This window comes from Coffea arabica, chromosome 2c, assembly GCF_036785885.1.
Source record: "Coffea arabica cultivar ET-39 chromosome 2c, Coffea Arabica ET-39 HiFi, whole genome shotgun sequence".
Taxonomy (NCBI): domain Eukaryota; kingdom Viridiplantae; phylum Streptophyta; class Magnoliopsida; order Gentianales; family Rubiaceae; genus Coffea; species Coffea arabica.
In genome coordinates this window covers 22,971,473-22,988,469 of record NC_092312.1, presented here as the reverse complement: position 1 = coordinate 22,988,469, position 16,997 = coordinate 22,971,473, and the positions used below count along the sequence as shown (strand labels likewise).

Below are 16,997 nucleotides of genomic sequence, written 5' to 3'. Positions count from 1 at the left end.
TAAAACTAAACCTAAAATAAAATTAGAGTAATGATAGAGCTGAGCTGAGCTGAACTGAAGTGTAGCATTATAAATCACAGGACTGAAGAAAACCTCCGGCCCAAGTTTTAACCTGTCTTCCCGGCCGATACAAATACACTGCCACCATGTATCTATGAAGCCGAAAAGGCAAAACCCTCCAGGGCCTGGCCTCCACCAAATTCAGTATTTATTGATTTACCCAAAACCTTTGTTTCGTTCGGGGAAACCCAAAATTCTCTGAGGAAAGAAAAAAGAAACCCTAAATCTTTCCTCTGGAAATAGATTATTATTAATACAGATTACAGAGGCAAGATTTTAGTTTTTAATACTTATAAATATATATATATATTTTTGTCGAAATAGAAATCGAAGAAGATGGATATTGAACAAAAGCAAGCCGAGCACATCGATTATTTTGTTAAACAAGCTTCGAATCAGAAAGGGCCGGCACTTGCTTCCGTCATCACCGAGGCGACGTCGCATCCTTCTCTCTTCGCCTTCTCCGAGATTCTATCCGTTCCCACTGTTCTTGAGGTCTCCAATTGTGCCCTACCCGCTCCATTCGCGTACAATTATATGTTTATTTGTGGAATCAGACGGCAACCTGTTGTAGTATTCTATTTTTTTTTGGTTATTTGTTGTTTTTTTTTTTTTGAAATCAGATGACCTTTTTATGTGCTGACCTTTTTTTCCCCCTTCCGTTGTTGCACTTCGTGGAATTGTGCTTCAGTAAATTTTTAGGATGTCTCTCAAACTAATTTGATGTTTTTTCAATGCGTGTTCTTTGTCTTAATTCTTGTTTCCTGATTAATTAGTACACCTGTTGGCATTTCATTTTGTCAATATGCTTGAAATTTGTTCAGTTTCCGCTTGAATATTTTGTACATAAGTACAAAGATGTGTATGTCTGTCCTGATGATCTCTATCTCACGGAAGTATTGTATGTTTGCATACAAAGACGTACAAGTATATCCGGACTGTATGATGCTGCTGAAGTATTGTATGGTGATTTATTGGGTTAAGTTGAGGGAGTGTAAGAGAGACAATTTTGGTCCTGCCCCTGTCTTGGGCTTTTAAGAGAATTGGGTTCCGTACAAACGTGGTCTGTTAGTTTCTTCACGTGCCGTGTTAGAATTGACAGTAGGGTCAAAACATTTATATTAAGGGAGACCTAATGTCGTTTAGGGCAAGTTTTAATCTTGGTTTAATTATATTCATATATATGGTTTCTGGTTTTGCACTTGAAGCTTTTGAATTATGAGCTTTGTTTTCCAAGTGAACTGCGACAGTTTAGAGGACATAAAACATGGAGAAGCATACAGAATCAAAAGAAGGCATTTTTCAGAACAAGTTGGCCCTCAGAAATGACTATGTTTTAGCACGTGTCTAGGCAATAAATCTGTGAGTGCCCACCGTGATGAAAGCTGAAGGGCTCAGCTCCCAGCTCCTATTCATGCGTATTTCTGCACTCAAATTATTGACTTTCCTTGGCTATTATGAAATACCGCTATGGTGTACCAGGGCTTAGTTTTTGAGATATGCCCGTTTTGGATGATGCATGTTCTCTGTGTGAAAACCAATTTGTTGCGTCTGAACTCTTTTGTTTCTATTAATTTTGTGTTTTAATAACACATTTTCTTTGGTGAACATTCTGATTTGCTGGTGCTTCATACAGCTTCAGGGAACAGAGCATTCTGTGTATCTAGAGTTGCTTCGGTTGTTTGCCCACGGAACATGGAGTGAATACAAGAGTAAGCACTCATGATCATCTCGTACTTCGCTTCTGACCTACTTTTTTTTTTTGGTAGCGGTTCTCCATCTCTTGAAGTCCCTGTTTCTTGTAAATCTGAGTATTGTGTTGCCTTCAACGTTTCTGTGAGTGGGTGGGTTATGGTTAATGTCGAGAAATTAGGAATAGCGAGACGGCACTAAGAGTTAAACTGCACAAAATCTTCTCAAATTATGTGAGATGTTGGCTTTTGTCTGACACTTATCTTTTATATTGCAATTAAGGAAATGAAACACAATCAGGGATGACGGGAAACAATGAGGTATTTATTGCTCCTTGCTAGTTATTTAGTATCTCAGAGGAGATTTATAGCTGGTTAAATTTTCTACGCCCACTGTGATGGTGATCTGGTTCATAATTTGAATGTTGGAAGCTGGAAAATGTTATCGGAATGCCGTAATATTTGAATGACTGTATTGCATGTTACTTTTTGAAAGCTATTTGTTGGACACCGCAGGTCTTTTATATGTCTTTGAGATCTGATTAGAACCTGATTGTGTTGGCTTGCAGTCATCTACTTAGATGCATGGAAAAAAATTCTTTGCCCCTGTTAGTGATGTTATTATTGGAAAATGTGCATGCATTTTGTAGGTGTTGCTGACCGGCTTCCGCACTTATTACCTGATCAAGTACTCAAATTAAAACAGCTCACAGTGCTTACTCTGGCTGAGACAAACAAGGTATATTGCCTCAAAATTCTTTAAAGTCAAACAAGGTATATTGCCTCAAAATTTTTTAATCTTTCGAATAAGCAAGAAGAATCTTTTTGGAGATTTTGATTTATGGTAATAGTTGGGAGTTTTTTCTTACTATTAGTAGTAGAAAACTCGTTCTGTTTTGAAGTATTTTTCTATTTGATAGTTACTAGCTGAATAGGTTTACTATTGGAAATTGGAAGAGCGATGGTGATTTATTCTATTTATATAAACAGATTGAAGCCATAAGGGACTTATGTGTGCTGAAAACTTGTTGAGGGACAGGACGTTCTAATGCGACAAGAAACCCTTCCCTTTTTTCTTTTTTTGTGACACCTTTTGTTGTTTTTTGGTATTGTAATGCTGGTCATTCATCTATTGTGACTAATATAGAATCTTTGATGTATTTTGTGGCCAATTCAACTTTCTGTCTAATTTGTTGTTTTGGTTGTCTCTTTTGGTGTTTCTTATGCCTCCAGGTAACAAAGTTAGACAGGTGTTTTCTTGTTAGACAGGTGTTTTCTACTTTAACATAGTTTGGAGGATAATACAATGCAGGTGCAATAAGCTGATTCTTCCATGGGGATTCCCAAGATAGAAGACTCTAAAGCTTTTTTAGCACTTCTAATCATTGCTGTTGCTTTTGTTGTTTTGTATAGCATCATTAATTCTTTATTTACAAACAAACCAGAAATAGGTCCCTATGTTATTGTTTTCTACATAGTGGTCTTTTATAATTGTTTACAGTCTCTGATTGCTCTTTATCTCTTTTTCTGATGATAGGTACTCCCCTATGAAGGTCTTATGCAGGAGTTGGATGTTTCAAATGTGCGTGAACTTGAAGATTTTTTGATTAATGAGTGCATGTATGTGGTAAGTGTACTGCTCTCACCTCCCTCATCATTTCGTTGGGAACAAGTAATATAACATTCTTTGTCTAGAAACCAGTGTAAGACCATAAGACATAACAGTTGATCTTTGAAGCCTTTCGGCATATATACGGTTTTGGTGTTTACTCTTTGAGATTTTGAAGCTTATAGCATAATTTGTTGGGATTGTTTTCTACCATTGCATTACATTAAAATTAATGAAGGATTGATGTGCTGTAATTTTGGTTTTTGTTCTCTAACCCTTTACTTGGTAACTTTTGTGGTGGACAGGGCATAGTTAGGGGAAAGTTGGATCAGTTGCGGAGATGCTTCGAGGTTTGATGATTCTCCACCTTGTTCGACTTCTATTATTTAATTTTTAATCTTTTGATGATTGGATCAATAATCTGTTTGGTGGTTATTGCAGGTTCAGTTTGCAGCAGGGAGGGATCTCCGACCTGGTCAACTGGGCAATATGATACAGACATTGAGTAATTGGTAATATTCTCTTTTTAATTGTTCATTGTTACGGATACTGTTGCCTTGCCTTTGCAAACAATTGTTGGTATATGCTGCTCTGATTTTACTTAGTTTTTGCTTGTATTCTTGTCAAGTGTTAGATGTGTATTACAGTTTATGTATCAGAACTTCTGTACTATAGAGGACTAGCTTGTCTGGTTCTCGGACCATGAGCCACTTCTATTATGCCAATCAAATTACTCCTCCTATCAAGGTTATCTGCGTACTTCCTGAAGTTTTAGTTGCAATATGTAAAGGTCTTGTAAGTATATACGGAGTTTAACTGTTACTTTCTTGGATATCTGGTTCCTGAAGGAAAGGTTTTTTCTGCCATGAAAGCTTACGGGGATGTGACTGCCTAACATTTTGTTAATTGAGAGTGTCTACTTTTGTATTGGACAGATTTACTGAGCATTGCCTGTGATTACCATATAAAATCTGGGGTTAGTAACACTTTACCCTTCTGAACTTTGAGGGTAGACATACTTTACCAACCTCAACCTTAAAAATATACACTTCACCCCAACGAAGACCAGTCAACCTTGAAAATCTTGACTCCATAAAAAAGAAGTGAGTGTTATGACACTGTTGCCCCCCTTTATTGTCGAAATTATTTATAGTTTATTATGATTGTCCTTTTCTTGCCCAGAAAAAATGTGATGCTTAACTTAATCTCTATTTTCCTCCTTTAAGTTGAAAAATAAGGCGTCAGCCCTTTTTAACAATTTTGGTTAAGTATTTAATATTTGATTCATTTGACAAATAAAAAATGAGAATAATATTATTTAACAGTTTACATAAACAAATATAAAAAATACTAGTTTCCAAAAAATAATGAATTTAATATTGCCTTGCTTTTCCAAAAATTTGCTAACTCTATATATTGTTAATACTTTGTTATTTATCTTTATTGTTTTATTTAAAGTCTAATAAATTGAACTAAGTATGTATAAAAGTGAACATCGATTCAACGGGAAAACTTTTAAGAATAATAAACTAAACATAAAACTGTTTTTAAGCTTTTACAAATTTGATTTTTTTTTTATAGTAGATACCATAGAGAAGATGTATATATTTTGCAATAAAAGGGAAATAATACAAAGTTATAAATATAATCATAAATAGAGGGGCAATAATGTCATTGCATTCATTTTTTTTTCTTTTTTTAATTTCTAACTTTGACTAGTCCTCGTGGGGGGGTGAAGTTTATATTTTTAAGATTGAGGGTGGAAAAATGTGACTACCCCTAAAGTTCAGGGGGGCAAAGTGTGATTTACCCTAAATTCTAATGGCTTAACCGTTGTTTAAGTTGACTATGATCCATATTTGACTTTTTGTGATAGTCTGGAAGATTACATTTGTAGGTTTTGGGAAGCTTGATGGGCCATAAGACATAAATTGAATTCTGAAAATTAAAACATATTTGTAGGTCCTGCACATCCATTTTATGAAAGTAATTAGTAGTTTATTAAATCAGAGTAGAAATCTGATAATCTGTATGTCATGAGATTATTGTGGCAAGCGAAATTTTCAACTTGCTTATTAAAGCCTTTTTTTTTTGGTATAATGAAAAACACAGGTTGGTGACATCGGACGACTTACTTGTCTCCATTCAGGAGAAGATTAAATGGGCAGATACGATGAGTGAATTGGACAAGAAGCATGGTAAAGAAGTTGAAGAAAAAGTTGAAGAAGTAAAGAAATCCCTGAAGGTCAGTTAATTGAAGTTTAGCTCTAATTATTCTTAAGATTTCCATTCCAACATAACCATGTGATTCCATTATATTATTGCTTTTAAAAAAAAGACAACAGAATGATTTCTTTAATTGTTACAACAAGATGTTTGGCTTTTAAGAAGTAATTGTTAGAACAAAATCACATGGATCAAGGGGAGAGAGAGAGAGAGAGAGAGTTTTGTTTAGTCACATGTTCAAATTTGGTCCGAGTTTTACTTGCTGAACTTCTTGGAGCCTGTACAACTGTTATCTGAAAAGGAAGGTGGTGGAAGTTGTTTATCTCTTTTCCTAGTCATGGTCTTTTTATTGAGCTTCTTGGAGGGGACGTGGAGGAGGCTTTTAAAATTTTGGAGTTTTAGCTATATGCTATGTTTTGATGCCGTTAGATTCACTTAACATCGTTTATGCCAAGGGACCTAAACATTACTGTTGCTTCAGTTTGCTTGTTCCGGCTTCTCTGTACGTCAATTTATTTCAAAGTGGTCAAGACTGGTAAATTTGGTTCTTTTCTCAGTTTCTTGTTTCCGTCTATTCTTTTCCTAACAAAACAAGACATGATGGGATCTTTTAAAGTTATACCTGAAGTGAGATTGCTTCGTTTGTCTTACCCTGCTGCATGGAAATGACTTGTGTTTTGAGCCAAAATCATCAAATTGCCGTAGTTCTAAGCAGCGTCTCTTCCGAATATATTTCCATGCACTGGGATATGTTTGTCGATGTGTCTTACTTACGTTGTGGCAGAAGTTAAAAACTGTAAGCAGGCCGACATTGACTTCCGAGGGCACGAGGAGATCTACTCTGAAGGTGGAATGATGGACTATGAGGAAGATCGAGGACGGCCTAAGAGGTAACTGCCATAGCTTTTTCTTCTTTTAGTTGGTTTTGCCCCATAAAGGTTGCTGCTTTGAACTTTTTGAGTACCGGTCCACACGGGGCACCAATGAATTTGCACCTACATTCTCTAAAGTCTCGTAGACTACTATTCTCAATCATTTGATTGGTTTATGCTTGGGCTTAGGAGAGGGGGTGGTGCAAACGGGTTTGGAATCTGTGAAATTTGTCCCTGACTTGCTATATAATGGATAGACTGTTTTCATTTATGAAAAATTTCCTGAAAATGTGCAGGAGGCGACATCCTATGGGGTGAAGAAAAGATGAGAATCATTGGTCATACCGGTCAGGCGACAAGCAAGCTTTTTGTTACATGGCTGACAAGACACCTTTGATGTTTTTTGATGTTAGTGTTGCCTCTTGGAAAATGTATTGGGTAAAAATCATTTGGACCCAGATGTTGAGTAGCTTAGGTTGAATTTGAACCTGTCATTTACATGTCGAGTTCGCGACAAGAAAGTCAGATTTGGTGATGCGGCTAAAAGTATTTGCAGGCGTTGATTGCCCTTTTGATTTCAACAGAAGAAGAGATATTAGGATTGTAGTGGTGCCTGAGTTTTTACCTATACAGTTGTGGAAGTGGCTGGGTGCTGCAATGCAATATATATGGCCCAGGATCTGAGAATGCGCGTTTTCATTCTCGTCCTAAGATGAAAGGAAAACTGATTAGTGGATTGGTATCTGCAAGTTCTTCCAAGTTTAATCATTCTATTGGCATCAATTGCTTTATGTTGTTTCCGATTCAGAAGTTACCTCCTCTGTCTTTCTTCTCTTGGTGCAATAATATGTCCTTTTAATTTGTGGATTTTTCCAATTGAAGAGAAACTTCTTCAAACCCATGAATGACGTCCCGATTATGTGGAAAATATATAAAGTGGTTGATGACATCTTACTTTCAACATATATGCAAAGACATAGAAGGGCCTGGAAAGAGGAAACATGACACGTATGTGACTATAAATTTCACCATGTATTATTGTAAGGACGAGTTCGTTGCGTGAATGAATCCTTATTTATTTAGTAGAAAAGAAAAGAATATCCAAAACCAAACTTGCATCCCACTAGGTTATTACATCTGATCTGGGTCTCAAACCCATGGAATTCTTTATTCTCCAAACGGGCAAAATAAGGCAGAGATTGAAAAACGTCCAAGAGCCTCCCGTTCATTTCTCCCCCATCATTTCAGTTGATGCTGCACGCACCCAAAATTAAAAAAGAAGAAGTGATTAGCACCGAAGGTTGCATGAGTAATAAACAGTGCAGTGGAAGTTCATGTGATAACAAAAATACTTATTTATTCTCTTCCCTTAGATTTTCTCAGCCTCTCAGGCGATAGAGGGTAACATCTAAGACTTTTTAACATGCTTGTGGTCGATGAGATCATAGTGTCTATAACACTACTTTCACTCAATGCAAACAAAGCAGCTGTTGGTATTTAGGGCTCGTTCTCGGTTGTTTTTGTATTTTGATCGTAGATTTTCTGATGACCCAAAAAGAGCTAAAATCTAGAAATCATCCAAAGAGTAACTTTCGCTGCTGATTCTGATTATTCTCTATAATCAGATTTTGTAGAATCTAAATCAACCTATGAACAAGGGGCCTTAATTCTGTTCATTGCCTTAAACCTATGAACGCACGCACGCCCGCCAACTAGCAGAGCATTAGATTATTTGGGTTCTCTAGATCAGAAAATCACAAGAAAACATAAAAAGAAACTCACACATCACAATTTATTTTCCGAGAGACAGGAATGTCCACGTCGACGCCACACTTGACCGGCAGGGCTTGCACAGCGTCATCTTCAAGGTTTGCATACCGGTTGGCAGCTTCTTTTACACAGATGCAGACTTGCCTCTTGTCCTCTCTGTTTTGAGCCAAAGCCTTTGTGCTTCTCACGCCGTTGCAACATTCCGGTCCCGGTTCACCGCCATGTGTGAGATAAGGTATGCATGGAGCCAGTAATGTGTCCACTTGACCGCATGTCAGCCGACTCATGGCCCGCCCTGCCTGCACCATGATTAGGACTGAGGCCACCATGAACAGGACCGAACAAGCCATGCCTTTCATCATCTTTTTTCTCTCTAGGCTGAACAAAGTTCTTCTACTTGTCCTGAACCATGAAAATTGGCTTATTTATACAGAATTATTCTGGGTTCTGTTCAAACTTCAAAGAGATAAGGTTTGTAAAAGCAAATTTGCCACGGGAAATGTCACTTGCGTGCCTGTGTAGAAAAGAATGCTGATGAGCATCTGGAATCGGGTACCGATCTCAACAGAAATCAGTTTGTCCATATATGTTTACAAGGTATTGAAAAAAAAACCCCTTTTATTCCTTTGATTCTGCCCTTAGTATTTCTCTCTTTTGCCATTCATGACAGATGAACTTGCTAGTCACCATTATCTCACCTTAACCACCAAGATAATTTTATCTTAATTTTTTTCTTTCTCTCTTAGGTCTTAACCACTACAATTAGAAAGAAAGCATTTTGTAATAAAACTTTAATTTTAGTGTTAGTATTGATGGAGATGCTTATTGGAATATATATGCTTGTTATATATATATATATAAAAATCATAAATAAACTTCAAGCCCGTAGAAAAGGCATTCTTTTTATTTACTTTACAACATAGACTTCATAGTACCTGCCTATTGTTTTTGTACATTAGAGACTTGTAAAGAGGTTACCCCCCCTAAAAAAAAAAAAAGGAAAAAAGAGACTTCTAAAATGGTTAGTTGGGAAATGGTATATATACTAATGTTTTTTTTCCGTTTTGAAGCCAAGTTTATGCCCATATTCTGGCATGCTTATACAGTAAAGATGGACAACCTTGGTGGAAAGAGATTGATGATGCAGAACCAATAATTGATGCCCATATTGGAGTGGATTACTAACAACCAAGACACTAAAAAAAAAAAGGGACTGCCGTGACATTATTCACTTTGGCTAATATATTAAGCCATTCTCAATGCTCTGTCCCCTTCTGATTTTATCCCGTTCTTGTAGTATTCTTCAATAGCTATATTCTACCATTATGTCAGTTTTTTTTTTGCTGTAAAACCATGATGTAACCACAGGTGTGTGTGTCTCTCTCTATATATATATAGGGCATAAAACACAAGTACGAAAAATTTCCCCTTCTTTTCGAATAATTAAAGAACTGTTTTTTAGCAAGAGAAACATAGAATTTAAGAAGTGGAGAAAAGAAAGAAAAATTAAAATTTAAGATCTTTAAATCTTGAGATCTCGAATAATTAAAGGACTTGAAAATTTTGTTTATGTATTGTTGTTTTTCTCATGCTCAGCGTGTGGACTGCAGATTGATTTGGTTCCCCTAGCTAATTGATTTTTACGACAATCGAATTTAAACCCTCGAATGCCAATTTGGTCAGATCAGGGTTAAATGATGTAGTTGGCTAATTATCCGAATTTGGATTTGAAACTCAAATTTTGCGTACGTGTCATATATCTAACCGTGATCGTGTATGCAGTATCAGTGTATATAAGATTTACTCATAAAGAAAGTAGCATTTTTTGCCATATGCGAAGATTAACTTAACAGTAACCCCTCATCGGAAAATATGAAGTTAATTTTCATAAATTTTTCTTGATCCCAAAATTGTTTTAGCATACTCATGACGCGTTTTTGTTCACTTAACAACAGAAATAATGAAAATATATCGAATAACTCTCATCCCTGGAGACAAATATGCAGTGTGTGAATTTCAACGCGTCCAAAACCAGCTGCCATCGTTGGAGTTTGGAGCCTTCACATTAGCAAAAATTCAAATTCAAGCAACCAAAATTTGATTTGACTAGTATTTGTATATATTACCATAATAAAATATATGTAAAATGCGTAGGACAATATACACATGTTCCACGGGGGGGTTCACCTGCCCTTTCACTTTTTATGGTGACTCCAAAAACTTGGAAATTCCTACATTAATGAATTATGGGAGGGGCGGACATCAAGTCGAGATTTGAGAACTCAACTGCTATGACACTGCAAGGACTAGTACACCTTTAAATTACTAATTTGTTATAGGACAAATTTGTTATTAATAAATGTTATAGTATCTGTTTAATTATTTATGAAAACAACAAATAAACTAATTTGTGTGTAGTCTTACTTTAAGTGAAAAAATTATATGAGTAGCCCGAAGCTTCGGATTGTGTTTTGTCCCTGTCCCCTAAATTAAATTTACTATTAAACGGCACTTCTGCAATATTAGGATTCTTATCATATCCCAGAATATTTCAAGTATTTTTCTAAAATTTAATATTGGGCTAGAATAGTGCTGCACACGATTTTTTCTATAAGATTAAGCTTGTCAAATACAAAAGTGTAGGGCATTTTGTCGAATGTGGAGAAAATTTTCTTCAATTCTGGTTTGCATATCAAATTGGGATAATTTCAGAAATCTCCCCTAAGGTTTTTGACAATTAATTCATTGGCCTCCCTTGAGGTTTGCAATATAGAATTGTGGGTCCAATTGTTTACATCACATAGGAAGAAAATTACTTATACATCCTAAGATATTACGTCTTATTGAAAACCAATATCTGGAAATTAAGTAATTAGGGTACTAATTAAATTAATTGTTAGCAACTAATTAACAAAAATAGCTATTGGGGATTTCTTTAATGATGAGTAGTAACCAGCTGCAATTACTAAATGGTACCAATTGATATACCAAATGTTTATTCACTCTCAAAATTTGATACGTCAAATAGTAATTTGTGAAGATTTTTTTCACTCTAAAAAGTCTTCACAATTATCTTGCAATTATACTTGTAATATTTGTTTTTGATGATAAAGGATGTGGTTGAATTTCATGATTTCCTCTTATAGCTTGACGAGGCCATAGTTTTTGCCCCTATATTTCACCTTTAGCTTGTGAAATCCACACAAAACTACTATTTCCCCACCTCTAAATTTTGCTACCTCAAGTGAAAATGAGATCCATTTTAATGCTTCATGTTGCCTTTATATGCAAAATGGCAAAGATTTAAAAAAAAAAATAGTCATTGTAATCCAATGCACTAGTTGTTGGTCCATCTTTGAAGAGAAAGTCAGTTGCTACTTACTTTTAGTTCTTTGCTATTTACGCTTACCTTCCCTTACTTTTATTAATATATGAAATAAAAAGGGTATTTGTATACAAATATAAAGGGTACTTGTGAAATAAAAGTTTCATCTCTCTTCTCAAAGTACCTCTTTAATGGTCTCTTTTCTGACTTGGACTAATTTTGTTACCAAAACCTTAATCTCAAGAGAGGTTAGTGTAATTTTGCGAATCTCAAGAAAGGTCAGTGAAATTATCAAAAACCCCGAGGGACGTCTCTAAAATTATCCCTATCAAATTTAGTTTTGTCTTTCGCTCATCCTTCTTTTTCTCTACATATATAAAAAGCCATATTTGAGGTATGCAACACAATAGGTGGTTTTTTCACTAGGGATGCCGTATTTTAAGTTTGGCGGATCTTTATGAAGTCTCGTTTCTCACCCACAAATACTTCCAAAATCTCTAAGATGTCACCTTAACTGTCAATACCTTGAACTAGTACGTCCATGTAGTGCGTAGTCCTTAACAAAATTAGACTAAAATCTCAGCTTACCCACTACCACCTAGAACAAATGAGCTAGCGGTTGCACCTCGCCTAAATAGTCCATAAGTTCTTAAAAATTCTCCAAAAATTTACCTTAACCACCTTAATTACTTGCAAGCAATAGGATACAATCCTTCTCAATGGCTAATCATTGCCATGAATTACTTTAGCGAAATAAAAATATTCAATTGTGATATTTTGGAACTGAATTTCTTTAGATTGACCATTTTTTACTTGCATCATGAATACGTTTTTTTGGTTAACTTTTTTTTATACAACTTTTTTTATTTCAAATATATTACATTGTAAAAAGTATTATAATAATTATTTCAAAAAATTCGAAATAATTATTTATTTCACAAATACACTCTTAGGATTTGTTTGATAACATTAAAAAGTACTGAATCTGAATTTTTTTCAGGCATTTAGATGTTTTGAGTGTTTGATAAATAAAAATTCATTTGCTGAACTTGTTAAGTAGTGCTGAATTTGTGTGTATTTTTTTCATCACAAGAATCCTAACTGAATGCTTAATTCTGATAAGAATCAATAGAATTATTTCAATTACCTTATTTTATCTACCAAATCTACCTTTGTTTGTTAATTATGTTCAAAATCCTTATCTAATTAAACAATCCAATATTCTCGATCGAATGATTTTCTATTTCTTTTTCTCCCTTTTGAATGATTTTCACATCTTCTCCATACTCCTCATATAATATATTTCATCTTTTATATTAATTTGATTTAAAAATAAATATTGTCATTTTCATATCTAACATTTTTAGCTAATTAAATCATAGAATCTATTTCTTCTTTGGATGAAAAGATATAAGGGCAAATTTGTCAAATTTAACTTATTAAGCATTTAGTTAGAAATGTTTATCAAACAGTATAAATAGGTTTAACATTAAAATTTAGACATTCATATATTTTTTTTCAGTGCTTAAAATTCAGTAAATTAATTATTTCAGTATTCAGATTTCAGAATTCAGACTTCAGAATTCAGATTCAGTTTTATCAAACGGAACCTTAGAGTCTGTCCTTTCAAGGTATATTGAAGAAACAATGAGAAAATACAACAGGTAAAAAAGCTTCCTTACAGCCAATTCTTCTTCTGAGGTAATCATATTTGAAAAAAAGAGGTGTATAATCAAACTATGATGCCTCAAAATGAAAAAAAAAAACCCAGAAAAAGGAACCATCTAAATTTTCTGCTGTACTATACAATACCCAATAAAGCATCTGCTCAAATCATCATGGAGGAAACCTCAAATTTACCCTTCTTTGGGACATCTTTCTCTGTTGAACAACATGAAACAGAAGGCTCCAATGAACGCTTTCTTGGGTTCACTCTCACTGGCTGTAATGTATTAGAACCAAACAAATTTGGAAAATTCAGCCTAGCTTTTGCACCACGCATTTCAAAAGCTGCTTGGTCATAAGCCAATGCTGCATCCTCGGGCGTCTCGTATGTCCCGAGCCAAATTCTTGATCCTTTCATCTTGAGGTCTCTTATTTCTGCCGCGAACTTACCCCATGGCCGCCTCCTAACGCCCCGATAGCGTGTCCACTCTACCGGCGCTTGTCTTCCACGTGCAGGTACTGGCTTTTGGTTGACCTCCTCATACAGTTGATCCAAAATTCCTTCTGTTTCTGATGAGTTGTTACTCGTACTAGTATTTGATATCATTTCTATCCCACTTCCGAATAAATGGGAGCTGCCTAAACTGGTGCTGGGATTGCAAATGGGTGGATCGTAACTATTGATTTCAGAAATAATATCTTGGAAATCAGAATCATTTAGCAGATGGTTTTCAAAGAACGAAAGGAGGGCTAGGTCAGAATCCATGCTGGTTGCCTCTTGCATCATATTTTTCAGCAAAGATCTGTGGGTTTTGAGGCTTTTCAGTTGATATTAGATTGGATGGAGAAGCAAATGGTTCCAGTGATGTTCTTATATACATACAGGGATTGCTGAAATACTCAAACTTAATTTAATGATAAATCGCGGTCAGAAATGGGATACTATTTTTCTATACCTTGTGTCAGTTAAATGGATTAATTGTTTATGTATTCTCTTCCATTCTACGACATTGGTTTTTGTACTTTTGAGACTTCTAAGAAGGTTCAATTTATCACGTGTTGGGGTAATATAATTTACTACCATTATTTCTTCTGTATTTCATGCAGCTTTACACCATTTTATATTGGATAATATAATTCAGAAACCTTCTTCGAAGGAGATGGTGACACAGCTAGCAACGGTAACAATAATGCCAAAGCGTAGTATATTGATGGAGATCAGTAGATGACCAACACAGACTTGGTTCAATAGGTTAAAATATTGATCTTTCTTAAATGGCCTGCCCCCCCCCCCCCCCCCCTTCATGAATAATGTATATTTTTTTAGTCCTCTGTTATTGTACCTTTACTTTGAAGGACAGCATCTCTTTGTTCTTTTGTTGTACAGATCTACATGTATAAAAAAAACTTCGGGAATAATTCTTGGGTCAAAGAAATAGAAATTCTTTCCCTTTCCTATTCGATTATTATGTTGATCATTACTATTTGTCCGGGCTAACAGCATATATGGTCCCAAAATATTCAATTGTTTTGTTGATCATTACTATTTGTCTGGGCTAACAGCATATATGGTCCCAGAAATTTGTACTGTATACGATTTTGGTTAGTAAAGTTTCATTAGAAAAATACATACGACTGCTTAGTTCCAATTTTGGAAAAATCAAGAATAGTGGATGGAAATTTGCTAGCTACAGTTGAAAGAAATGCACGAAGTATATGTGGGTATGAAGTATGAACATAATAATTTGCTGGGATTTGTATTCACTGTTTATTGTTGCAATCTATTGAAATTGAGAAATAAAAATTAGGGGCTTGTGAAAAAAATGAAAGAATTCATACCCATAGTTTACGTGTTACTAACTTTTGTATTTATCTTAATTCAAGAGGGTTCGCGGCATATCAAGTCTTGATAAGGTTCTTCGCTTTACATCGAATTAAACCACGTGCTCCACCGCTCGGCAAATACTTGTCCGCAACAGTGATCAAAGGATTTGTCCATGATATAAGGGATTAAAAGTTAATTTAGCAAATTTTTCTGTGAGACATATTATTGGGATTAAATCTCTTGTTGGATGCTGACTTTCATGGTCGAATGTTTATCTGCTGATAGTATAAACTTCATATTGCATTTTCACTATTTCTTTTCCTATTTTCTTGGACAATTGATGTTCAAGAAGATAAATTTTTCAAAACCACTCATAATCCACTGATGTACTTCTCTCTCTCTATCCGTTGCAGAACTAGATTTGTGATACCAATTGATCCTGGTTGGTCCAAAAATTGTACGACATCAATTGTTCCTGGGGAACTTGCAACTAGTAACAAAAATAGTTTGAAAATTTAAGGTGTGTTTGATAAAATTGAAATTTGAATTTATTAAGTTAATGAATTATTAAATACTGTAAAATTTGAGAGTATTTTGCATTAAGGAATAAATAGACAGCTTTCTCACTTATTATTTTGAATAAGTTTTGCCTAAATAATTCAGAGTCATTGAATTAATTAACATTCTATGTTTTTTTTGTTGTCAAACATGTTAGAACATAGTAAGATATGGACTCGTTAAGTTTTAATACTGAATTGGATTATCAAATAGCAACTTAGATTATTTAGATTAGCAGATAAAGAAGAAGAGGTTACATCCCAAATAGTAGGCAGATGGTACATGTGAATGTGGAACACACAAAAACTTCCCTGTGCAAATACGACCACACTCCTATCATCAACTATTGGAGAAAAACAAAAGGGAAACCGCTACTACCCTAAATAAAGCAAAATTGAGTTGGAAGTCTCTGAAACTTCCCCAGTAGTAATGTTCAAATGGCAACATGGCTAAGGGAACTAAGTTTGATCATCAAGAAGTCAATGGCGTTGAAATTTGCACTTCATTTGAGCTGTTGACGATGATGGAAACGAAGGCTCTAGAACACGCCTTCTTGGATTCACCCTCGCCGGCTCCACATTAGTAGAGCCGATTAGGTGTGGAAAATTAACCCTAGCTCGTGCACCACGCATTTTGAAAGCAGCCTGGTCAAAAGCCAATGCTGCATCTTCAGGTGTTTCATACGTCCCAAGCCAAATTCTTGACCCTTTCTTCTTGGGATCTCTTATTTCAGCTGCATACGTCCCCCACGGCCGCCTCCTGACGCCCCGGTATCGTCTCCAGTCCTTGGACACATTTTCCGCAGGTGCCACAACTTCTGCTGCTGTGATATTCTGTTCCACCTCCTCTTGACCCAACAGTCCAAACTTGAACGGGATATCTTCTGATGCATTATTCATTTCGCAATTATTTAAGGCTACTTCTCCCGAATCTCGGGAGCTGCCATAACTCGGGCTAGAGTTGAAAACCTCTGCATCATTAAAAGAATACAATTCTGGAAAAATGTCTGAGAAATCGGTGTCATTGAGAAGATGGTGCTCTATTGAAGCTAGAAGGGCTAGCTCAGAATCGGGGACCGTAGTTCCAAACATTTCTGAATTATATTATTTGTGGGTTTTCTGTGGCTTCTGAATTTTCTTTGATCTACAGCGATTGATGAAGAAGCAGACGTCCAAAGTGTGTGTGTGTGTGTGTGTATTTGGGCATGGCCGCACGCTAGAGTAAACAATGTCATGCACGTTGGCGGAATGGCCTACTTGTTTATTCTCAAAAATGTATTGCGTGGCCAATTTCTTGAATTTTTTTTTCTTATATATTAGTATTATTTTCCAGCTAAGAAGATTTCTTTTTTTTTTTTCCCTTTTAATTTACTCTTAATTTTGTGGCACTTCTAGGA

At 35.4% G+C, this 16,997-nt stretch overlaps 3 protein-coding genes across 4 annotated transcripts; 1 reads left to right on the top strand and 2 right to left on the bottom strand.

Moving 5' to 3' along the window:
• Positions 1-24: 24 nt before the first annotated feature.
• On the top strand, positions 25-7,319 carry LOC113726872 (COP9 signalosome complex subunit 7-like). 2 transcript variants are annotated; one of them, XM_027250783.2, is made up of 9 exons: positions 25-555; positions 1,697-1,772; positions 2,402-2,490; positions 3,289-3,378; positions 3,666-3,710; positions 3,802-3,872; positions 5,473-5,605; positions 6,391-6,476; positions 6,755-7,319. In XM_027250783.2, exons 1-9 carry the CDS (start codon positions 397-399, stop codon positions 6,774-6,776), a joined length of 771 nt encoding a protein of 256 aa, XP_027106584.1. In that variant the 5' UTR covers positions 25-396; the 3' UTR covers positions 6,777-7,319. The 2 variants fall into 2 exon arrangements, with proteins under 2 accessions (XP_027106584.1, XP_027106585.1); XM_027250784.2 differs by having other exon boundaries at positions 26-555; positions 6,371-6,476.
• Positions 7,320-13,381: 6,062 nt separating this feature from the next.
• On the bottom strand, positions 13,382-14,005 carry LOC113724080 (ethylene-responsive transcription factor 2-like). The gene has a single exon (XM_027247023.1). The coding sequence runs from the start codon at positions 14,003-14,005 to the stop codon at positions 13,382-13,384; it is 624 nt and encodes a 207-aa protein (XP_027102824.1).
• Positions 14,006-16,080: 2,075 nt separating this feature from the next.
• On the bottom strand, positions 16,081-16,692 carry LOC113724079 (ethylene-responsive transcription factor 2-like). Its single transcript, XM_027247021.1, has one exon. The coding sequence runs from the start codon at positions 16,690-16,692 to the stop codon at positions 16,081-16,083; it is 612 nt and encodes a 203-aa protein (XP_027102822.1).
• Between the last annotated feature and the right edge of the window lie 305 nt (positions 16,693-16,997).

What these genes read in the sequence shown, in the direction of transcription:
- LOC113724079 (XM_027247021.1), bottom strand. Translation starts at nt 16,692, where the DNA reads ATGTTTGGAACTACGGTCCCCGATTCTGAGCTAGCCCTTCTAGCTTCA.
- LOC113726872 (XM_027250783.2), top strand. Translation starts at nt 397, where the DNA reads ATGGATATTGAACAAAAGCAAGCCGAGCACATCGATTATTTTGTTAAA. An exon ending in CCGTTCCCACTGTTCTTGAG is followed by an intron (nt 556 to 1,696) that starts GTCTCCAATTGT and finishes TGCTTCATACAG; the next exon opens with CTTCAGGGAACAGAGCATTC. An exon ending in ATACAGACATTGAGTAATTG is followed by an intron (nt 3,873 to 5,472) that starts GTAATATTCTCT and finishes TGAAAAACACAG; the next exon opens with GTTGGTGACATCGGACGACT.
- LOC113724080 (XM_027247023.1), bottom strand. Translation starts at nt 14,005, where the DNA reads ATGATGCAAGAGGCAACCAGCATGGATTCTGACCTAGCCCTCCTTTCG.